Source organism: Heptranchias perlo, chromosome 13, assembly GCF_035084215.1.
Source record: "Heptranchias perlo isolate sHepPer1 chromosome 13, sHepPer1.hap1, whole genome shotgun sequence".
NCBI lineage: Eukaryota > Metazoa > Chordata > Chondrichthyes > Hexanchiformes > Hexanchidae > Heptranchias > Heptranchias perlo.
In genome coordinates, this window is record NC_090337.1 from 57,116,317 (window position 1) to 57,141,680 (window position 25,364).

Below are 25,364 nucleotides of genomic sequence, written 5' to 3' on the forward strand. Positions count from 1 at the left end.
ACCTTCAATATTTACAAGCGAGATTCCCCAGTGTCTAGATGCACTGCCTAATGTAGTAGAATTGGAGAGTTCAGGTGTCTCAGCACCGCAAGTTTGGATGGAGAAAAAGTGTGTGTGTGTGTGGATGTTGGGTGAGGATAGGGTAATATTTGACTAACAGTTTCCAAATAGCACACCAACACTCACTGGCTAGGCTTACATACAAAGAACGGTTACCTGGGTGAGATAACAAAGAGCGACTGATGCCTATGGAAGCCAGCATAGACAGACACACACAGGCACGCGCATATATACACATCCATATACATTCACATATACATGCTTACATGCATTTGCACATATATACATGCATACAAATATAGACAAACACATCTGAATATACATACTTATGCATACACACACTTACATGCACATGCAGTCTCACACAAATATGCATGCATATGTATACACAGAAATGTGCGTGCACATAGTATCATAGTAGGTAAAGCAGAGGAGGAGGCCATTCAGCCCATCGTGCCTGTGCCGGCTCTTTGAAAGAGCTATCCAATTAGTCCCATTCCCCTGCTCTTTACCCATAGCCCTGTAAATTTTTTCCCTTCAAGTATTTATCCAATTCCCTTTGGAAAGTTACTATTGAATTTGCTTCATTAAAGCTCACTGCATAAGAAAAGGTTTCCTCATGTCACCTCTGGCTCTTTTGCTGATCACCTTAAATCTGTATCCTTTGGTTATCAGCCCTTCTGCCACTGGAAACAATTTCTCCTTATTTGCTCTGTCAAAACCGGTCATGATTTTGAACATCTTCCCTTAATCTTCCCTGTTCTAAGGAAAACAATCCAAGCTTCTCCAGTCTCTCCACATAATTGAAGTCCCTCATCCCTGGCACCATTCTAGTAAATCTCTTCTGCACCCTCTCTAAGGCCTTGACATCCTTCCTAAAGTGTGGTGTCCAGAAATGAACACAATACTCTAGCTGAGGCCTAACCAGTGTATATTATACAACTCATCTCTGTCTACATTCAATATTTACAAGCAAGATTCCCCAGTGGCCTAATGGATAAGTGCACTGCCTAGTGTAGTGGAACCAGAGAGTTCAGGTGCTAATTAAGCCTCAGCACCCCATGTTTGGGTGGAGAAAAATTGTGTGTGGATGTTGGACGAGGACACGGTAACATTTGACTACATGCACGTATACACACATTTGCACAAACACACACCCCCTGCACATATGCACACACACACACATATATATATAAATAAACTAAGTAAGTGGCAATATTGTGTTTAATCAACAGCTTGCTATTTTATTACTAAAATGTACAGAAAAATATATGTATATGTACATGTATATTTTTTTAAAAGTGCAATTAAGACTGTCTGGTACATTAATCCATTGCAGTTGTGGGGTTAACAATCCTGTGCTCATTCGTCCATGGGAGGGGTATAAAAGTTGTTGTTACTAATATCAAACACCTGCTTCATAACCTCTTCAAATTCATCGCTAAGTTTTCTTCCAATGCTTTCAAAATCAGTTTCCTAGTAGGACGAATAGAAACCATTGGTGAGTTGTCCAGGATAAAAAATCTACTTCAATTATAGAAACAGTAGTATATGTACCAGAGAAAGCCCCATATTAACCCATTGCAGCGAGAAAATCCAACATTAACCCATTAGAATGAGAAGGTCCCATATTAAACATTAGAATGAGAAGGTCCCATATTAAACATTAGAATCATGTCCCATATTAACCCATTAGAATGAGGAGGCCCCATATTAACCCATTAACGAGAACATAAGAAATAGGAGCAGGAATAGGCCATACGGCCCCTCAAGCCTGTTCTGCCATTCAATCAGATCATGGTTGATCTTTGACCTCAACTCCACTTTCCCGCCCGATCCCCATATCCCTTGATTTCCCAAGAGTCCAAAAATCTATCCATCTCAGCCTTGAATATACTCAATGACTCAGCATCCACAGCCCTCTGGGGTAGAGAATTCCAAAGATTCACAACTCTCTGCGTGAAGAAATTCCTCCTCATCTCAGTCTTGAATGGCCGACCCCATATCCTGCGATTATGGCCCTAGTTCTAGACTCTCTAGCCAGGGGAAACAATCTCTCAGCATCTACCCTGTCAAGCCCCCACATAATCTTATATGTTTCAATGAGATCACCTCTCATTCTTCTAAACTCCAGAGAGTATAGACCCATTCTACTCAATCTCTCCTCATAGGACAACCCTCTCATCCCAGGAATTAATCTAGTGAACCTTCGTTGCACCACCCTCTAAGGCAAGTATATCCTTCCTTAGATTAGGAGATCAAAACTGTACGCAGTAATCCAGGTGAGGTCTCACTAAAGCCCTGTACAACTGGAGTAAGACTCCCTTACTCTTGTACTCCAACCCCCTTGCAATGAAGGCCATCATGACATTTGCCTTCCTAATTGCCTGCTGTACTTGCATGCTAACTTTTTGTGTTTCTTGTACGAGGACACCCAAGTCTCTCTGAACACCAACATTTATTAGTTTCTCACCATTTAAAAAATATTTAGTTATGAGAAGGTCCCATATTAATCATTAGAATGAGAAGATCCCATATTAAATATTAGAATGAGAAGGAACAATATTAAACATTGGACTGAGAAGGCCCCATATTAAACATTAGAATAAGAAGGCCCCATATTAAATATTAGAGTGAGAAGGGCCCATATTAACCCATTAGAATGAGAAGGTCCCATATTAACCCATCAGAGTGACAGAGCCCAATATTAATCCATCACAGGAACAATGTTGTCTATTAAACTATTATATTGATAAGAGCATATGTGAACCATTGGCTGGTTGAGAGGTGGGATTCCAGCTGCTAGCATCCCAGCAACGAACAACCATCACTGCAGCAGGGGAGGGGATTGTTCCATCTCAGCATAAAGGTGTGGGAGGGGGAAAGAGAGCCCCATTTCAGGGTGTGGGGGGGCGGGGGGGAGGAGCACCATCTAGGGGGATGGGGAGAGAGCGCTCCGCCCCCAGACCCTCTCACACTCCTCCCCCAGCCCCCTCACACTCCGCCCCCAGGCCCCTCTCACACACTCCTCCCCCAGCCCCCTCACACTCCGCCCCCAGCACCTCTCACACACTCCTCGCCCAACCCCAGCACACTCCGCCCCCAGGCCCCTCTCACACACTCCGCCCCCAGGCCCCTCTCACACACTCCGCCCCCAGGCCCCTCTCACACACTCCGCCCCCAGGCCCCTCTCACACACTCCGCCCCCAGGCCCCTCTCACACACTCCGCCCCCAGGCCCCTCTCACACACTCCGCCCCCAGGCCCCTCTCACACACTCCGCCCCCAGGCCCCTCTCACACACTCCGCCCCCAGGCCCCTCTCACACACTCCGCCCCCAGGCCCCTCTCACACACTCCGCCCCCAGGCCCCTCTCACACACTCCGCCCCCAGGCCCCTCTCACACACTCCGCCCCCAGGCCCCTCTCACACACTCCGCCCCCAGGCCCCTCTCACAATCTCCTTCCCTCAGCCCCTCTCACACACTCCGCCCCCAGGCCCCTCTCACAATCTCCTTCCCTCAGCCCCTCTCACACACTCCGCCCCCAGGCCCCTCTCACAATCTCCTTCCCTCAGCCCCTCTCACACTCCTCCCTCAGCCCCTCTCACAATCTCCTTTCCCAGCTCCTCTCACACTCCTCCCTCAGCCCCTCTCACACTTTCCTTCCCCAGCCCCTCTCACACTCTCCTTCCCCAGCCCCTCTCACACTCTCCTTCCCCAGCCCCTCTCACACTCTCCTTCCCCAGCCCCTCTCACACTCTCCTTCCCCAGCCCCTCTCACACTCTCCTTCCCCAGCCCCTCTCACACTCCTCCCTCAGCCCCTCTCACACTCTCCTTCCCCAGCCCCTCTCACACTCTCCTTCCCCAGCCCCTCTCACACTCTCCTTCCCCAGCCCCTCTCACACTCTCCTTCCCCAGCCCCTCTCACACTCTCCTTCCCCAGCCCCTCTCACACTCTCCTTCCCCAGCCCCTCTCACAATCTCCTTCCCCAGCTCCTCTCACACTCCTCCCTCAGCCCCTCTCACACTCTCCTTCCCCAGCCCCTCTCACAATCTCCTTCCCCAGCCCCTCTCACACTCCTCCCTCAGCCCCTCTCACACTCTCCTTCCCCAGCCTCTCTCACACTCCTCACCCAGCCCTTCTCACACTCTCCTTCCATCAGTCCCTCTCACACTCCTCACCCAGCCCCTCTCACAAACCTCCCTCAGCCCCTCTCTCACTCTCCTTCCCCCAGCCCCTCTCACACTCTCCTTCCCTCAGCCCCTCTCACACTCTCCTTCCCTCAGCCCCTCTCACACTCTCCTTCCCTCAGCCCCTCTCACACTCTCTCCAGGCCCCTCTCGTATTCCCCCCTGCTTCTTTTACACTTCCTGTCCCTCGACTCTCTCACACTCTCCCAATCCCAGGCAGGAGCATTAGCCAGGACCTAGAATCTTTTCACTGTCCGGTTTCTCAGCCTGCGTTAGTGACAGCGGAACCTCAGAAACAGGGCTGCCCCCTCCCTATTCCGATCATCATCATCATCCATACCCAATTCCACCACGCCCTCACCTCATTCCCATCCCCACCCTCACCCCCACTTCCATTGACCTGCATTGCACAGACTGACTGCCAAGCTACTCGGTGACGACCATTCAATTAATTATCAGCAAAGACCACCAAGTCCTGCCGATGACAGCTCTATGTTCCAGAAGTGGCTGCGCAGTGTGTGGTAAAGTAGCAGTAACAAGATAGGAACTGCAAATAGTTATTTCTGAAAAATGAGAGGAAGTGGGAAAGAAGGCAGTGAAGTGGATTGCTGTCCCAAAATTTCCACAGGGGATTTTTATAACACAGGCCTGGATCCACAGTTAATATGCAACCATCTTTAGGGACCATCATTATTGCGACCATGGGGGTCCCTGCTGCCAGAGTGATGCTGCTTCCTATATTACCTGGTTGAACCTGGCACAGTTATGGAAGATTAGCCTCACGTCATCAATAAACCCGCCCACGGTCTGGTACTCCTCTGTGACCAGCTTCTCCTTCACTCTGCAGAGCCACATGGGGTTTTCAATTATATGACTGTATTCTGGAATCTGTAAGAGGGCAGACCGAGAATGTATATGGAACTTGTAAAAGTGCCGACCGAGAATGAACAAGACTGTATATGGAACTTGTAAAAGTGCCGACCGAGAATGAACGAGACCGTATATAGAACTTGTAAAAACACAGACTGATAATGAACAAGACCGTATATGGTACTTCTAAGAGCACAGATCTAAAAGAGCTCAGGCTGTCAATGATTAGTATTGTATAAGGAGTTGCAAGAGTGCAAATCAAGAAGGAATGGAACTGTACATGGAACCTGTAAGAGTGGAGAGAAGAAGCAGGATTGTATATGGAACCTCTAAGAGCAAAGATACAGGCACCTCAAGCACCTGAAAAAAATCAGGCATTTTAAAATCAGAACAGAGCGAGTATTTCACCCATTCCATTTTAACTACCCCCGTCCAGTTTCCACTGGGTGGGGGGAGGGGAGCTAAAATCCTCGTGAATAAATAGGACTATATTTGGAAACCGTAAGAGTGCAGGGAATGAAGAGGACTGTGTATGTAAAATGCAAGAGTGCAGACCAGAAATGAACAGGACTGTATATGGAAATGAAGAGTGCAGACAATGAAAAGGACTGTATATGAAACCTTTAAGAGCAAAGGCCGAGAATGAATAGGACTGTATCTGGAACATTAAGATCATATATTGGGAATGAACAGGACTGCATATAGTATTGTAAGAACACTGACCGGGAATGAAAAGGACTCTATACGGAACTATATGAGTGCTGATTGGGAATGACCGAAACTCTATATGGAAGAGTACGACCATAGACTGGGAATGAACAAGACTGTATGTGTGGTTGTAAAAGTGCAGACCAGGAATGGTAGCCAGAAGTCAAGGTGATTCTGGTGAGGAAAAATTTAAGCTCTGAGGAAAGATTAGGGAAGGTGGGTTTGTTTTGTTGGAAATGAGACTCCAAGTTGATTTAATTGAGGTTTTCAGGATTATGAAGGAAACTGATTACACTGATCCATGCAAACTGCCGCTAGTGATGAACGATTTTGCAACTAGGTTCTTATTAATTTATAACAACAAGAAGTTCCATTTCTAAGCACTGACTACAGAGAAACTCTTCAGAGCTTTACAGGGCAGTGGATAGTGAGTGGATTCTGGATAGGAGAGAAGTGAGAGAGAGATCAGCAGGGAGGTGAAAGTACGGGGAGGGTGGAGACAAGATGGATGGGCTGTGGGACGGAGTTGTCCAGGGCAGGCACACACACTTACTTTAATGCACACTTAGTGCATCTGCTAGCTCAAATACAAACTTGGTACACATTAAAGTTTTAATACACATTTAGCAAACATGTGCGAAATCTAATGCGCACGTTGCACACATATGAACTCTAACACACTTAGTCCACATGCCAGTTCTAATGCACACTTAGAACTTCTAACGCACACTTAGTGCAAACGCTAGTTCTAATACACACTTAGTGCCCGTGCAATTTCTAACACTCATCTAGCGAACCTTTGCTCTAACAAGACTTAGCACATGTGCTGGCTCTATCACATATTGAGCACTTCTGTTGGCTAGAACACGACATTTCCACCCTCACTGCAACTTTATTTAACTAAACACAAGCCGGCTGCAAATGATGGAGTGGTGACTCAGGTCAGATACTTACAGTGTCACAGGGGTTTTTTTCAAACACCACACCCTCTGTCTTACAGTACATTCGGAGTAAAATATATTCACATTTCTGTAATTAAAAATAGTTAGACACAAATAATAAATCAGAACTCACTTTTGTGTTTGCATATTTCTCTTTAATACTTAATTCAGAAGACCTAAACACAACCCTGGACTGTGACTATCAGCGGCTATTTGTTCATTGAAAGCATCACAGCCGAACTCAATCCTGTCCTTGGGTGATCAGGAAGTGGAACCCCAGCTGATTTTTCCCCTCCCTAACATCGGGGCACTGAGGCCAACTGTAGCACTCCCACGAGTACATTAGGCTGAGGTTAGCTAGCTCAACCAAACGTGGCCTCTGTGTGGTTCAGTAAAGCAGCTGGGGTGTTTGCCAAGTCATAGATTAAATGCTTCCTGTTACCAAAGTTTTAAAAAGAAAATTCTAAAGGTGGTTTTTATACATATACCCAACAGTGAAAACTAATGGTTTAGTGCACATGTTGTATAAGTGGGCACATTGCACCTTCCAACCAATTGGATAGCAGAACTAGGGGAAGAGTAGATCAAAACACAACATGAATAATCAAGGGAAACTAACAGTGTTCTAACAAGTCCCTTATGCATGTTAAGTGAAGAATGGACCTTCATACTGTTCCCCTGTGGGTACACAGCTCAGAGTGAAGAATGAATCTACATACCATTTCTTCATGCAGTTCACAGCTTACTGAGTGTAAACTGTACAAACGGGATTAGATGTTCTTATCGCGCAGACTTACCAGAATGTGCTCTGGAGTCATGGCTGCTTGATAGACATCGAATTCACTGTTGGAGACACCTGCTCTTGTTTTATTGTTTGATAGTTTGTCCATTTTGCAGAAGGTGCAGGTCCACTTCTCACTGGAATGAATTAACAAAATGGAAATTTTAAACTGATATCTTTCAGTTAGATACAGGTCAGTAGGAAATGTCAAGGGCAAGAAGAGGTCATCCATTCCTTCAAAGCCCATTCCTCCATTACACCAATTAACCTTCCCATATGCCAATTCACCCAAAGTCCAACTCACCTATCACGCAAGTACCCTAACTGTCCCATTGAAGTTGTTAAAAATTTCTGGTCTTCAGTAGAAATTCTCAGGATATCTTGTGCCTCCTATGATCTGCAGAATATCTTTACTGCCCAATATTTAGTTAAATGGGTCACACTGAGACTTGTCGTGTGATGAATATAGTGATCTTACTAGGTGCATCTCTCTAATCTTTGGCAGAATGTAAACACTCTACTGAGACAAGGCCAATTGTAAACCAACAAACTGGTTTATTTTACATGAATGAACAGAGTACTGTTTTCACAATGAGACCTACCGATTTCCTATTGCTCCTCAGAACATCAAAAACAATAAATTATGCAAAATTTGCCATTTGCTATCTCACTTTGCAAGTCAGCATTACAGAACGGCCTGGAACTAACTTAAAAAGTGAGACCACCCCTCTTGCTTTATCTGACTGTCCCAGATTTAAACCAGATTGTCTTCTTCCAATGAAAGAGGAAGCCAAAAGCTTGATCTCTGACCCTCCCTCATATCTGCAGCAAGAATTGGTTTGCCAAGCTGTCAATCATGCTAACACCTTGAATCAGAAATTTCCTTCCTCGTTTGGTATGGAAGCCATGGCAAGAGCACTGCCGGTTTAGCCAAGGCCCCTGTTGGCATCTCCAAATCAGAACTACTCCAATATCACAGATCTGAACCTCTCTTTAATATACAAATGAGCCCCCTCCCCCATTGTCTCAGATTGATAGGGTATTATGAACATAAACATATACTTCATCTGATACCCCAGCTAAAGATCCAAAGGTTCACCATTGGCGGCCGTGCCATCAGCTGTCTAGACCCTAAGATTTGGATAACCCTCCTCAAACCTCTCCGCCTCTTTCTCAGCCTTTAAGACACACCTTAAAACCTACCTCTGTGATCAGTCACCTGTCCTAATATCTCCTTATGTGGCTTGGTGTCAAATTTTATTCGATAATGCTTCTGTGAAGGGCCTTCGTTAAAGGCGCTATATAAATGCAAGTTGTTGTTGTTGATTAATATCCTGAATAAGTTGTATGTTCCTAGGAGCTAGCTCCTTGTGAACCTAATTTAACTTCATAGCAACATCATAATATAAATCAACCCCATATTCCCTTTCAAGCAAAATATGTACAAATCTTGAAATCCTCCAGTTCCCTAACCCTCCAAATCTAGATGTATTTCAGATACCTCCAGTGTTTTAGCTTCTATAACTTGCTTGCCAGATTATCCCAAAGATTTTTCATTCTCTGAGCAGGGAGGTGGCTTCCCTGCTCAGGCTGGAGTTAAAATGCTACACATGCCAAATAGGACCCTGCCAGCTTCAGGTGGGTGCCTTTGCCATCTGCTCAGAAAAGTAGGTTAAAATTGAGGACACTGTGGGATCCAAGCAGCTTTCCAGCAAGTAAGTAACCCAGGGAATTATAACTGCCCACCTGCCCGGTTGGGCTGGCCTCGGGCCTCTCTGTTCGGGCATGCACTGCTCGCACAGCGCTGAGTCTGGGCCTAAAAACGGGCCCAGACTAATTTCTTCCCCATGATTCTACGAATGGCCTGATTCTATGTTGTAATAGTCCCTGATTCTATGGTCTGATTCTATGTTGTAATAGTCCCTGATTCTATGGTCTGATTCTATGTTGTAATAGTCCATGATTCTATGAATGGCCTGATTCTATGTTGCAATATTCCATGGTTCAATGAATGGCTTGATTCTATGTTGCAATATTCCATGGTTCTATGAATGGTCTGATTCTATGTTGTAATATTCCATGGTTCTATGAATGGCCTGATTCTATGTTGTAATAGTCCATGGTTCTATGAATGGCCTGATTCTATGTTGCAATATTCCATGGTTCTATGAATGGTCTGATTCTATGTTGTAATATTCCATGGTTCTATGAATGGTCTGATTCTATGTTGTAATATTCCATGATTCTATGTTCTAATAGTCCCTGATTCTACGAGTGGCCTGATTCTATGTTGTATTAGTCCCTGATTCGATGAATGGCTTGATTCTGTTTTGTAATATTCCATGATTCTATGAATGGCCTGATTTTTAGAATTATAGAATGGTTATAGCACAGAAGGAGGCCATTCGGCCCGTCGAGCCCGTCTCTCTGCAAGAGCAATCCTGCTAGTCCCACCCCTCCGCCTTTCCCCATTGCCCTGCAATTTTTTTTCCTTCAAGTACTTATCCAATTCCCATTTGAAAGCCACGATTGAATCTGCCTCCACCACCCACCCTGGCACTGCATTTCAGATCATAACGACTCGCTGCGTAAAAAAGTTTTTCCTCATGTTGCCTTTGGTTCTTTTGCCAATTATCTTAAATCTGTGACCTCTGGTTCTTGATCCTCCTGTCACTGGGAACAGTTTCTCTTTATTACTCTGTCCAGACCCCTCATGATCTTGAACACCTCTATCAAATCGCCTCTCAACCTTCCCTGCTCTAAGGAGAACAACCCCAGCTTCTCCAGTCTATCCAAGTAACTGAAGTCCCTTCATCCCTGGAACCATTCTAGTAATTCTTTTCTGCACCCTCTCTAAGGCCCTCACATCTTTCCTAAAGTGCAGTGCCCAAAACTGGACACAATATTCCAGTTGTGGCCGAACCAGTGTTTTATAAAGGTTCATCATAACTTCCTTACTTTTGTACTCTATGCCTTTATTTATAAAGCCCAGGATCCCATATACTTTCTTAACCGCTTTCTCAACCTGCCCTGCCACCTTCAGCGATTTGTGCATTTATACCCCCAGATCTCTCTGTTCCTGTATCCCTTTTGTTCTATGTTGTAATATTCCATGATTCTATGAATGGCATGTTTCCAGCATTCTAGTACACTACCTCTCCTATCATGGCACAATGATAAATTTAAGACTAAATACAAACCTGATGGCGGGGTCGAGTGAAGGAACATGGCACAAGCAATGAAAAGCTTTGGGACATTCTTCGCAGCAGATCAGTTGCCCTCCATCCTCACACACTGTACACTCATCATCATTTTCCTGTAAAACAGCAGGTTATACACAGAGCACCAAGAACTGAGTGACACACTGAAATGTCCCATACACACACAACACAGGCAACTGGGTAACACACTGAAACCAGGAGACAGCAGACAGGCAAACGTGCGTTTCTGCTCCATGTCTCCCTCTATCTCTTTTTCTCTCATTATCTCTTCCTGTCTCTCCAGCTGCCTGCCAGTTTTTCTGTCTTTATCTTTCTCTCTTTCACTTACTCTGTGTTCCTGTCTGTTTTCCTTTATGAATCTTTTGATCAGTCTATTTCTATCTCTGTCTGTCTATCATTATCTGTCTCGCCCAGTCTGTTCAATCCATAACTGTACTGGAATCAGTCTGCTCCATAACTGTACCAGGATCAGTCTGCTCCATGACTGCACCTAGATCAGTCTTTTCCATAACTGTACTGGGATCAGTCTGCTCCATAACCGTACCGGGATCAGTCTGCTCCACAACTGTACTGGGATCAGTCTGCTCCACAACCGTACCGGGATCAGTCTGCTCCACAACCGCACCTAGATCAGTCTGCTCGATAACTGTACCAGGATCAATCCTCTCCATAACTGCACCTGGATCAATTTGCTCCATAAATATACCAAGATCAGTCTGCTCCATAACCGTACAGGGATCAGGCTGCTTCATAACTGTACCGGGTTCAGTCTGCTTCATAACTGCACTAGGACCAGTCTGCTCCATAAGTGTTCTGGTATCCTTATGCTCCATAAGTGTACCAGGATCAGCCTGCTTCATAACTGTACCGGGTTCAGTCGGCTCCATAACTGTACCAGTATCAATCTGCTCCATGACCCTACCGGGATCAGTCTGCTCCATAACCGCACCTGGATCAGTCTGCGAGATAACTGTACTGGGATCAGTCCTCTCCATAACTGCACCTGGATCAATTTGCTCCATAACTGTACTGGGATCAGTCGGCTCCATAACTGTACCTGGATGAGTCTGCTCCATAACTGTACTGGGATCAGTCTGCTCCATAACTGTACCTGGATGAGTCTGCTCCACAACTGTACCGGGATCAGTTTGCTCCATAAATGTACCGGGATCAGTCTGTTCCCTAATTGCACGGGGATCAGTCTGTTCCATAACTGTACTGGTATCAGTCTATTCCATAACTGTACCAGGATGAGTCTACTCCATAAATATACCTGGATGAGACTGCTCCGTAACTGTACTGGCAACAGTCTATTCCATAACTGTACTGGCAACAGTCTATTCCATAACTGTACTGGTAACAGTCTATTCCATAACTGTACTGGCAACAGTCTATTCCATAACTGTACCGGTATCAGTTTCCTCCATAACTGTACCGGGATCAGTCTGCTCCATAACTGTACCGGGATCAATTTGCTCCATAACTGTACCGGGATGAGTCTATTCCATAACTGTACTGGGATCAGTCTGCTCCATAACTGTACCGGGATCAGTCTGCTCCATAACTGTACCGGGATCAGTCTGCTCCATAATTGTACCGGGATCAGTCTGCTCCATAACTGTACCGGGATCAGTCTGCTCCATAACTGTACCGGGATCAGTCTGCTCCATAACTGTACCGGGATCAGTCTGCTCCATAACTGTACCGGGATCAGTCTGCTCCATAACTGTACCTGGATGAGACTGCTCCATAACTGTACTGGTATCAGTCTATTCCGTAACTGTACTGGGATCAGTCTGTTCCATAACTGTACCGGGATCAGTTTGCTCCATAACTGTACCGGGATCAGTCTGCTCCATAACTGTACCGGGATCAGTCTGCTCCATAACTGTACCTGGATCAATTTGCTTCATAACTGTACCAGGATCAGTCTATTCCATAACTGTGCTGGGATCAGTCTGCTCCATAACTGTACCGGGATCAGTCTTTTCCATAACTGTACTGGGATCAGTCTGCTCCATAACTGTACCTGGATCAATTTGCTTCATAACTGTACCAGGATCAGTCTATTCCATAACTGTACTGGGATCAGTCTGCTCCATAACCGTACCTGGATCAATTTGCTTCATAACTGTACTGGGATCAGTCTGTTCCATAACTGTACCTGGATGAGTCTGCTTCATAACTGCACGGGGATCAGTCTGCTCCGTAACACTACCATGGTTAGTCTGCTCAGTAACTGTACTGGGGTCAGTTTGTTTCATTATAGTATCGGAGTCAGTCTGTTCCATAACAATACCGGGGTCAGTCTGTTCCATAACTAGCGACTTTTTTTTAAGGTCTACTTACCTCAGTATCAATATCTGTAGACATGCACCTTTTACACAAACAATCACACTTGTGAAGTTTCAAGTAGCCTTTCTGCAAAAATAAAATGTTAAAAAAAAATCAATGGAAAGGAACGTGGGGAAAAGAAATGAAATCATATAAACTTATATACACCATGAAACCAGTGAACATATTCCAGTCTGTGTTGGACAGAATGCTGAGACAGTGAGACCGGGTGCCTGTGCCATTGGGGCCGGGCGCATTTGCCGGTGGGATGGGGCTCGCGTGACAGCGGGGCGGAGCGGGTGCGACGGCGGGGCGGAGCGGGCGCGACGGCGGGGCGGAGCGGGCGCGACGGCGGGGCGGAGCGGGCGCGACGGTTGGACAGCATGGCCCCGATACTTACGGGGAGGCAGGGAGGGTGCGGGGGCAGCGCGTGGAAAACGGAGCAAGGCCGGGGTTGGCAAACTTAACGGCAGGACCTCATTACAATTTTTTCTTCAGTTTCCCGCCCGGCAGCCAGACAGATCGACAGGCAGGAAAACCAGTGACAGGAGGCTGGAGCTGGGAACCCTGGGGGACGGTGCCCGGCAATTGGTGGAGGGTGGGAGCGAGAGATCTGCCGGGGTTGGGGGGTCGGGGGGAAAAAGAGAGGCCATCGCAGAAGGGTGGAAGGCTGGAGATTGGAGCTGGAGGGGGGAGCGGAGGTCTGTGATCGCGACAGGGGGAGGTCGAAGGCTTCCTTGAGAGGCCGGGGAGAGCACTACTGCTGCTCCCGGTCCACAAGGAGTGCTGTTAAAGGCACTTACCTTCTTGAGCCGGCAGCTCCCGCCTCCCTTTCACTGCCGAGTTTCTCGAGCCCTGGGAAACCCGCACAACAACTGTTACATTTAAATCAGGCTCCCAATTACATTGTGGGAGCCTGATTTAAATATGTTAATAAAATGTCCCATCGCTCAACAGCGGGACGCTCGGACGCCTCGAAACCTGCCTCCGTAAACAATGGGCGCGTACGTGGCGGGTTGGGGATGCATTCTCTGTTTAAAATTTTTAACCCCCCCCCCCCCCACTGTGGGAGGATTAATGTCAAGCCCAATGTGACAGTGAGATGGGACGAGGCGAGTGTGACGGTGGGACCGAATGTGTGCGACGGCGGGACAAAGTGAGCGTGACAGGAAGTTGATGTATGTTGATGATGTATGGGGCGGTAACAGGGCGGGGCAGGTGGAAAATGGGAGGGGAGGCAGCGGGCGGAGATCACATTCAGTAACACAGGGTGCTGGCTGGGGGAAGGGTTACTGAGCGAGAAAGTTAGATTAACTTGCGATTTCAACTAGATGTTTATTTACATGCCCTCTGCTGCTGTCTCAGAAACTTTCCTGACTCTAATACATTTAATGTTTTTAAGTTAAATTCTGGCTGTTTTTAACAACTACCTCCATTTATGTACAGGACACTGGGGTGGGAATTCATCTGGGTCCGATCTTGGGCCCAGATTCAGCGCTGCACAGGCAGCACGCGGCCCATGGCCCGGCCTGAAATCGGGCCTCAGGCCTCATTAACATTTTATGTGTGGCAGCTTACGGCTTAAAGGTAGAAGCCCAAAGGTAGATCCTGGGATGGGGGTGGGTGGTTTGGAGTGGGCAACAAGTGGGTGGAGAGGTTGGTAGCAATCGCAATGACTGTGGAGTCGGGGGAGCACTCCTGCTCCTCTTGGCTCGTCGACAGCTGCAGCCGCCACTTAAGAATCCTGAGCAGGTCAGGCCCTTCACCCGTGCTGCTCATCGGAAACAAATTTTCCAGGGGGGTCCTTAAACAGGTGGAAGGCCCCTAATAAACACATGCAAGGGGCCCCAGGCCTGTTTCAGGTGGCCACCTGCAACACATGAAAAATGAGCCGCACAAATTTGGCGGTGGCCCGAAGCGTTGCGCCGTTTTACGGCCGAAAAATGGGCACAATGTGGATCAATTTCTACCTCACCGAGCACTGTCAGAGACTGCTCCCTGGTAACAACTCCCAGAGCCCTCTGAGTGGATTTCACTATTGCTGGTAACCTGATATTTTAATATCCGTTCAAATGTGAGCGACAGAAATGTGCCTGATGCTAAAGCTGTTGCTTTAAAGCTCCCCATTAACCGTGCATCACCTGCCCACGACATTGGATTTGGTGGCACATACCTGGATCAGTTTGCCCAGGGTCAGTTTGCCCAGGATCTCTGATTTACAGTAGATATTTCTCTTCCAGTATTGAATATCTTTTTTGATACCACTCATCTCTTCAAACTCTGATGGAGTCAGCCATTTAGTCTTTGTTCGAATGCATTTTCCGTGAAGTCCTTAAAGACAAGGAACTATGAAATTAAATTATCAAGGAATATAGAAAGAAACAGTAAAGTATTCTACAGACACATAAATAACAAAAGAAAAATCAGGATAGGGATAGGGCCATTAAAGGATGCACAAGTAGATGTCACAGGTAATGACAGTGAAATGGCAGGAATATTGAATAGTTACTTTGCCTCAGTATTTATCAGGGAAACTCACAAGGTGGGTATGACATTAGAAGAAGAGATTAAAAAAGATATAAAGACATTTAAGATAGGAAGGGGGATAATAATTGATAAACTAATCAAACAAAGAGAGAGGATAAAACCCCCGTGCATATTAAAATAAGTTAGGGAAGAGATAGCAGTATTAAATTTATATAAAAATTCATTAGAAAAGGGAATAGTGCCAGAGAACTGGTGAACAGCTAATGTTATTCCTATATTTAAAAAAGGAGATAGAACAAGTCCAGGGAACTATAGACCAGTTAGCTTAACGTCAGTGGTACAAAAGATCATAGAATCTTTCCTTAAAGATGTAATAGAAAAACATCTAGAAAACAAAAATATAATAAAGAATAGTCAGCACAGATTTCAGAAGGGTAAGTCATGCTTGACCAACCTTATTGAATTCTTTGAAGTAACAGAATGAGTATACAAGGGTAACGTAGTAGATGTAATATATGTGGATTTTCAAAAGGCCTTCCATAAGGTACCGCATTGTAGACTCATGACTAAGGTCAGAGCATGTGGAGTCAGGTGAAAGGTAGCAGAATGGATAGCAAGCTGGCTACAAAACAGAGTGTAGGGGTTAAGGGCAGCTACTCAGACTGGCAAAAGGTGGGAAGTGATGTTCCACTGTTGTTCACAATTTACATCAACAATTTGGACTCGGGAATCGGAAGTACAATTTCAAAATTTGCAGACGACACGAAATTGGGGGTGTAGTTAATACAAAGGAAGTATGTGTTAAAATGCAAGAAGACATTAATAAACTTGCAGAATGGGCATGTAATTGGCAAATGAATTTCAATATAGATAAGTGTGAGGTGATGCATTTTGGTAGGAAGAATAAGGAGGCCACATAATGCTTGGATAATAAGAATCTAAATGGGGTAGAGGAGCAAAGGGATCTCAGGGTACAAATACACAAATCATTAAAAGTAGTGACGCAGGTTAATAAGACCACAAAGAAAGGCAAACCAAGCACTGGGGTTCAATTCGAGAGGGATAGAACTGAAAAGCAGAAAAATTATGTTGAACTTGTATAGAACCTTGGTTAGAGCACACTTGGAGTACTGTGCACAGTTCTGGTCTCCATTTTATTAAAAGGATAGTGAGGCATTGGAGAAGATGCAAAAAAGATTCACAAGGATGATACCAGAACCGAGAGGATATACTTATCAGGAAAGACTAAACAGGCTCTTTTCTCTAGAAAATAGACTGAGGGGTAACCTGAAAGAGGTCTTTAGGATAATGAAAGGATTTGATAGGGTAGACGTAGAGTAAATGTTTCCACTTGTGGGGGAGTCCAAAACTAGAGGTCATCAATGTAAAATAGTCACTAATAAATCCAATAGGCAATTCAGGAGAAACTTCTTTACCTAAAGAGTGGTAAGAACGCAATACCACAAGGAGTAATTGAGGCGGCTAGCATAGATGCATTTAAGAGGATGCTAGATAAGCACATGAAGGAGAAAGGAATAGGATATGCTGATAGGGTTAGATGAAGTAGGGAGGGAGGAGGCTCATGTGGAGCATAAACGCTGGCTTGGACCAATTGGGCCAAATGGTCTGTTTCTGTGCTGTAGACTCAATGGGATCCATACCGTCATTGAAACTGTAGAGAAATCTCCACCAACTGAGGCAGAGGGCACTCATCTCGTATCAAGGAGGAGGGCACATTTGCAAGTCTTGACTGGTAGATGTAGAAAAAACCAGAGTACAGTAGGGAGGTCGCAAGGGAAAGTCAGCGAATGTGTGGGGAATGAGGAGGTAGAAGGATTGAAAGGGGTTAAGCAGAACAAGGTAGTAAAAAAGACATCAGGATGGAGGAAGACCCAATCTCCATTGGTAGCTAGAAGGTCCCGATCACCCATGTCTGAGGCCTTCAGCTGCCTTTTGCTTCGCTAGCCTTACCCCTCGTACTAACCCTGTCAGAGGCAGGTGTGCACTGGGGTGGTGGGGGGGAAGGGGTGTCCATGGATCATTCCGGAAAAGGAAATCTCATTGATCTCAGGGCTGCACCGGAGCAGCACACTTCTGATTTGATGCCTCTGTCTAGCTCCAAGGCAAGAGGCAACTGGAAGATTAACCCTAGAATCTCCATATCATAGGATATGGGGAAAAGGCAGGAAAGTGGAGTTGAGGTAAAAATCAGATCAGCCATGATCTCATTAAATGGTGGAGCAGGCTCGAAGGGCCAAATGGCCTACTCCTGCTCCTATCTCTTATGGTCTTATGGTCTTTGGATTGAATTGAGGAATATAAAAGGATTGGTCAGATTCTGGATCACAAAATAGTGGAAGTGAAGGATGAAATTCACAGACAAATTAGAGAGCTGCACGTTAACAATAGTTATAATTGTAAGAGATTTTAGTTCTAAAATAGTCTGGGTGAGGGAAATATTTGTGGTGAAAAAGAGGAGAGTTTTCCCTGCAGTGTGCTCAAGACAGTTTTGTCAACCAATATGTTGCTACTCCAACAAGGAAGGAAGCACGACTTGCACTGGTAATACAGCAGAGTAAGGTGGCAACCTAAAAATAGGGGGACAGTTGAGAAACAGTGGCCATAATATAATTAGATTTGGTTTAAGAATTGTAAAGGAAAGAGAAGACTGAAGGACAAGGATAATTGATTGGGGGAAAAGAATCTAATTACAGCAAGATAAAAAGGGAGCTTGCCCAGATTACATGGGAGGAAAAGTTGACAATTAGAACTGTGCCGTAGTAATGGAAAACATTTAAAGAGATGGAGAGGTTACAAACCCAATACAGTCCAGAAAGGAAAAAAGGGAGTCTGTCAAAGGCTGGGGTTCGAGGGATGAATAGTGAGATTAGATCAAATTTTAAACTAAAAAAAAGAGAAGCATTTAATGATTACAGGGCAGATAATAAAATGAAAGCCAGGACAAATCTAGAGAATATAGAAAAGCTACAGAAAGGAAGATTAGAAAGATTTAAGGGGCTTGAGAAACAATCAGCAAAAAACATGAAGGCCAATAAAAAGGCTTTCCATAGGCACCTTATTAGTAAGAGGATAGTCAATGGAGGGGTAGAACAACTCAGAAATGAAGGATGCATGGAGATTGGGGAATGGCAGAAATACAAACCAATCTCTTTGTCTCAGTTTTCATAGAGGAGGTGGGGTTTGGACTTACATAAACAGCGGTGGGTGTAGAACATTTGATGGAGGTTATTGTTCAAAGGGAAATGAAACTGAAGAAGTCACTCAAACTTAAGAGAGACAAATCACTGGGAACCAAGAGAGTGGTGGGAGGGGGGAGAATTACAAAAAATAGGCCAGAAATGGGGCTCAAAACTTCTAAAACTGGTTCCTTTTTAATCCTTAAATTGACTTGTCTGTGCTGCTCAGCGCCCAGCAACACTGAACACCCAGTTACAATGGGCATTAATTTAACTCGCCATATAACTGGTGCTTATGGCGCAAAAGGACGCAGGAGGGGTCAGAACGGTAGTCCCGTCTCAGTCTTAGGAATTACATCATACAACACAGACATAACCACTTGGACATGCCAGAACAGGCCCAGCTTCACCCGTCTACATTTCAGCAGCGAGGCGCTCGCCGAGCTGTGCCCTCTGCTGGAACCCGACCTGCAGACCACACCCAGCGCAGGGACAACCCTTTTGTTTGATTGGTTCATTTCAAGCAATTACTGGCAACATTTGCCATGTTAATCAGTTGTCAAAGCACTAATACAACTAAACAGGTCACCGCAGTGGCGGGCAATGGAAAGGAGGGAACAACTTGAAGTGAATGGAAATCAAAACCGGAAGAGATGTCAAACAAGCTGCCGATTCACAATCACCTATTTTACACTATCGTGCAGAGTCAAGACAACCCCCAATCAGTTTATTTATCTCCATGTACGTCCCTGCATCAATATTTTCTTGCTCGGCATTTGCCCTTGGTGATATGTTGTCTACTTCTTAAATCTCCGACTCCTTCTAAGTACCACTACAGTGTCAGGAGCTTGTGGTCTCATACTGTTGTTTCTCACCATGGACCCTATAACTGGCCTGTGGGGAATGCCTTGTTTTGGCTGCTTCATGAGGTGGCACTGCCAATTCTGCCAGCACCTTGGCATCTGCGCTGATTAGCTGCTGCAGTCCCCTTACCTGCAGTTACCTGAGGGAATGGCTCGCAGGGGTGGTCCTTACCCTGAGAGGTGAATCCTCGCTCGTTTCTCTACTTGCTATACTCCAGTTGATGGCTGCCCCTTAAGGATGGCCAGTGATCTATGTGGGCACATACACCTGGCCAGCACTAAAGAGAGTGAAGCTTTCCACTGAGGGGCTCTCAAGATGATCCCTTAGCCTCTGTATAGCAGAAGGGCCTTCTATAATCCAGTGCAAAGAACCAGATATAGTAGGAATAACTGAAACATGGCTACATAAAGAGCAGGATTGGCAACTAAATATTGTAGGCTATAAGATAATCAGAAAGGAAAGGGAAGGAAGGGGGGGTGGAGTAGTTGTACTAATTAGAGATAACACATTGGCAGTAGACAAAAGGAACATACTAACAGAAGGATAGAAACTGAATCCATATGGATTGGAATAAAAGATAAGAAGGGATCGATCACGCTAATAGGGGTATACTGCAGACCACCTAATAGTGGAAAGGGGGTGGAGGAAGAAATATGTAAGAAAATATGTGAAATGAGCAAAGGACATAAAATAATAACCATGGGAGATTTTAACTACCCCCAAATAAACCGGCAAGAGGTAGGTAAAGGGGTACAGGGAACGGAGTTTTTACAGTGGGCCAGAAATCGTGCAGAGTGGCAAGGCAAAACTCACCTATGCCCCTGTGAATTAAATGAATGAATTTACTTGCTGCCGGCTCTGTGGTGTCGAATTGCTTGAATTTGAACTTTTAAAAAAATGTGCGCTTTCAACCCAGCCTCTGAGCAGCGTGAGTTGCCGCGCGGCTGGAACAGTCTGTGAGGAGAAGACACGCCCATAAAATCTGTCAGGAAGAGAAGTCACGCCCACAGATTCAGGCTGCATTGCTCAAGCAGGCAAGCAGACTTCATTCATTTAAAGTTAGTATTCTGTGTGTCCACTATAAATAAAAATTTAAAATTTAAAAAAATTTTTAAATAAAAAGCCAAAGAAATAATTGAATTAAATTAAAGAGACAGAAGGGAAAAGTAAAAAAAAATTTTAATGACCAAAAACTATTAAAATGAGGAGTAATATGAGACTCCACATTTTTAAAAGTTAATTTTTAGTTGTTTGGCAGTCATTAACACTTACTGCACTGTTAAAACTTAGCTTAGACCTGCTATTTTTAAGTGTACCTGTTTCGTGGCGTAATTAGTTACTTTCCAGCTGGGCAGATAAGGAAGTTGGCACTTTTTCAATGATTTCTCTGATTGCAGTGTGCGATGTCCCTTTAATTTGAAGCTGTCATATTGCCGGCAAACCACTAGGAGCAAGTTCTAGATTTCCATGTTTCACTGTGCATGTGCAAATGCGGGATCTTGCTCCTTCAATTTGCCACTAAAAACAGAGAGCACTGTTGAGCTCCTCCTTTATTTCGGGAGCGATTTCTGGCCCAATGTGTACAGGACTCCTCTCTTACCCAATGTGTAAAAAGCCCAACAAGAGAGGAAACACTGATGGATCTAGTAATGGGAAATGAACCAGAACAGATAAGAGAAGTAAGCGTAGGGGAACATCTAGGCAATAGCGATCACAACATAATAAGGTTGAAGGTAAAGATTGAGAAGGACATAAGTAAGACAAAGACCAAAGTAATAAATTGAAAAAAAATTGATTTTAGGGGGATGAGAATGGAACTGGGGAAAATAAACTGGAAAAATATACTGACTAGCAAAGAAATAGAACAGCAGTGGGAAACATTTAAAACAGTGATCAACAGAGTCCAGGAGAAATATATCCCACAAAAAAGCAAGAACAAACTAGCCAGTAATGATACACCATGGATGAATAAAGAAATAAGGTCAAAACTGGAACTAAAGAAAAAGGCATACACGAAGTACATAGAGAACAAAGGAGAGGATAACAAACGGGATGACAAAAGTCAAAAAAATTAGGAAGGCAAAGAGAAACTACAAAATTAAATTATCAAGGGATATAAAAAGAAATAGTATATTCTACAGACACATAAATAACAAAAGAAAAATCAGGATAGGGATAGGGCCACACATGATAAACTCACAGGTAATGACAGCGAAATGGCAGAAATATTAAATAATTACTTTACCTCAGTATTTACCAGGGAGACTAACATGGTGGACAAGACATTAGAAGAAGAGATCAAAAAAGATATAAAGACATTTAAGATAGAAAGTGGGAGATAATTGATAAACTAATCAAATTTAGAGAGGATAAAGCCCCTGGTCCAGATGGATTGCATCCGCGCATATTAAAAGAAGTTAGGGAAGAGATAGCAGAGGCACTATTACATATATATAAAAATTCATTAGAAAAGGGAATAGCGCCAGAGGATTGGCGGATAGCTAATGTTATTTCTATATTTAAAAAGGGAAATAGAACAAATCCAGGGAACTATAGACCAGTTAGCTTAACGTCAGTGGTAGGAAAGATAATGGAATCCTTACTCAAAGATTAAAGAAAAGCATCTAGAAACCAAAAATATAATAAAGAGTAGTCAGCATGGATTTCAAAAGGGAAGGTCATGCTTGACCAACCTTATTGAATTCTTTGAAGAAGTAACAGAAAGAGTAGACAAGAGTAATGTAGTAGATGTAATATATTTGGATTTTCAAAAGGCCTTTAATAAAGGTACCACACAGTGGACTCATGACTAAGGTCAGAGCATGTGGAGTCAGGGGACAAGTAGCAGAATGAATAGCAGGCTGGCTACAAAACAGAAAACAGAGAGTAGGGGTTAAAGGTAGTTACTCAGACTGGCAAAAGGTGGGAAGTGGTGTTCCACAGGGATCGGTGCTGGGACCACTGTTGTTCACAATTTACATAAATGATTTGGACTCGGGAATTGGAAGTACAATTTCAAAATTTGTGGATAACACCAAATTGGGGGGTATAGTTAATACTGAGGAGGACTGCGACAAAATACAGAAAGACATTAATAAACACTGAATGGGCATGTAATTGGCAAATGAATTTCAATATAGATAAGTGTGAGGTATTACATTTTGGTAGGAAGAATAAGGAGGCCACATACTGCTTGGATAATAAGTGTTTAAATGGGGTAGAGGAGCAGAGGGATCTGGGGGTACAGATACACAAATCACTAAAAGTAGCGATGCAGATTAATAAGGCCATAAAAAAAGCAAACCAAGCACTAAGGGTTCATTTCTAGAGGAATAGAATTGAAAAGCAGAGAAGTTATGTTAAACTTGTATAGAACCTTGATTAGATCACATTTGGAGTACTGTGAACAGTCCTGGTCTCCATATTATAAAAAGTATATAGAGGCACTGGAGAAGGTGCAAAAAAGATTTACAAGGATGATACCAGAACTGAGCGGTTATACCTATCAGGAAAGATTGAACAGGCTGGGGCTCTTTTCTCTGGAAAAGAGAAGAGTGAGGGGTGACCTGATAGAGGTCTTTAAGATTGTGAAAGGGTTTGATAGGGTAGATGCAGAGAAGATGTTTCCATTTACGGGGGAGACCAGAAATAGGGGCCATAAATATAAGATAGTCACTAATAAATCCAGTAGGGAATTCAGGAGAAACTTCTTTACCCAAAGAGTGGTAAGAATGTGGAACTCACTACCAAAAGGAGTAGTTGAGGTAACTAGCATTGGTGTATTTAAGGGGAAGCTAGACAAACATACGAGGAATAGAAGGATATGCTGATAGGGTTAGATGAAGTAGGGAGGGAGGAGGCTTATGTGGAGTTTAAACACTGGCATGGACCTGTTGGGCTGAATGGCCTTTCTCTGTGCTATACATTCTATGCAATTCTATATGTATTGAAGCCTAAGAATCAAAAGCGTTGCTACGACACAAATGATGGAAACAGATCATATAATGTATTTTGCTCATTTGCATGGCATCATCATATGCCAAGATCCAAGTGGAATTTTTGACACCCACCCAACCCAGATTAGTTTTTCCAGTGCATTGACGGAGGGTATTCAGGGCTGCTGCATAACAAAATGGAAATCAGATTCCACTGCACAGGTGCAATGCACACACAGTCACACACTCACAAACACACACACTTGCACAATTACACACACTTGCCCACAAATGCACGTGAATATACAGACACTTTCACAGTCATATGTACACACATACTCATGCATACATACACACAAGTGTGTATACATGCACTTACACACACACACACTCATATACACATACATATAGATACGTGCACATAAGCAATCATACCTGCACACAAATGTACATGCACACATGAATCCATACCTGTTGTAAACCTGTACTTGTACAGGATCCCATACATAGAACCACATGTAACTGGAAGTTTGTTTGAAGAGAACTCATCCATATCAGTATCCCGAGGCTTCACACCTTCCAACAAAAGTATTTCAGAAATTAATAACCGCAGCTCAGATTGCGAAGGGTGTGAGTGTGTGCAGTGTGAGTAGGACAGTGTATGTATGGGGCAGTTTGTGCAGTGTGAGTAGGGCAGTGCATGTGTGGGGCAGTTTGTGCAGTGTGAGTAGGGCAGTGTATGCATGGGGCAGTTTGTGTAGTGTGAGTAGGGCAGTGTATGTGTGGGGCAGTTTGTGCAGTGTGAGTAGGGCAGTGTATGCATGGGGCAGTTTATGCAGTGTGAGTAGAACAGTGTATGTGTGGGGCAGTTTGTGCAGTGAGTAGGACAGTTTGTGCAGTGTGAGTAGGGCAGTGTATGTGTGGGGCAGTTTGTGTAGTGTGAGTAGAACAGTGTATGTGTGGGGCAGTTTGTGCAGTGAGTAGGACAGTTTATGCAGTGTGAGTAGGGCAGTGTATGCATGGGGCAGTTTGTGTAGTGTGAGTAGAACAGTGTATGTGTGGGGCAGTTTGTGCAGTGAGTAGGACAGTTTGTGCAGTGTGAGTAGGACAGTGTATGTGTGGGGCAGTTTGTGCAGTGAGTAGGACAGTGTATGTGTGGGGCAGTGTATGTGTGGGGCAGTGTATGTGTGGGGCAGTTTGTGCAGTGAGTAGGACAGTGTATGTGTGGGGCAGTGTATGTGTGGGGCAGTTTGTGCAGTGAGTAGGACAGTGTATGTGTGGGGCAGTGTATGTGTGGGGCAGTTTGTGCAGTGTGAGTAGGACAGTGTATGTGTGGGGCAGTTTGTGCAGTGTGAGTAGGACAGTGTATGTGTGGGGCAGTTTGTGCAGTGAGAGTAGGACAGTGTATGTGTGGGGCAGTGTGTGCAGTGTGAGTAGGACAGTGTATGTGTGGGGCAGTTTGTGCAGTGTGAGTAGGGCAGTGTATGTGTGGGGCAGTTTGTGCAGTGAGAGTAGGACAGTGTATGTGTGGGGCAGTTTGTGTAGTGTGAGTAGGACAGTGTATGTGTGGGGCAGTTTGTGCAGTGTGAGTAGGGCAGTGTATGTGTGGGGCAGTTTGTGCAGTGTGAGTAGGGCAGTGTATGTGTGGGGCAGTTTGTGCAGTGAGAGTAGGACAGTGTATGTGTGGGGCAGTTTGTGTAGTGAGTAGGACAGTGTATGTGTGGGGCAGTTTGTGCAGTGAGAGTAGGACAGTGTATGCATGGGGCAGTTTGTG

The 25,364-nt window shown here is 44.6% G+C and overlaps 1 protein-coding gene across 2 annotated transcripts in view; it reads right to left on the reverse strand.

Moving 5' to 3' along the window:
• Nucleotides 1-1,278: 1,278 nt before the first annotated feature.
• The window catches only part of LOC137331616 (nuclear body protein SP140-like protein), a 74,680-nt gene continuing 50,594 nt past the window's right edge, over nt 1,279-25,364 (reverse strand). For both annotated transcript variants that reach the window (XM_067995532.1, XM_067995533.1), the window contains 8 exons: nt 24,062-24,166; nt 15,281-15,438; nt 13,123-13,194; nt 10,753-10,868; nt 7,569-7,689; nt 6,785-6,859; nt 4,997-5,140; nt 1,279-1,536 (listed from right to left, as the gene is read on the reverse strand). In XM_067995532.1, coding sequence (XP_067851633.1) covers nt 1,423-1,536; nt 4,997-5,140; nt 6,785-6,859; nt 7,569-7,689; nt 10,753-10,868; nt 13,123-13,194; nt 15,281-15,438; nt 24,062-24,166 — 905 coding nt within the window. In that variant the 3' untranslated portion in view covers nt 1,279-1,422. The remainder of the gene's footprint in view (nt 1,537-4,996; nt 5,141-6,784; nt 6,860-7,568; nt 7,690-10,752; nt 10,869-13,122; nt 13,195-15,280; nt 15,439-24,061; nt 24,167-25,364) is intronic.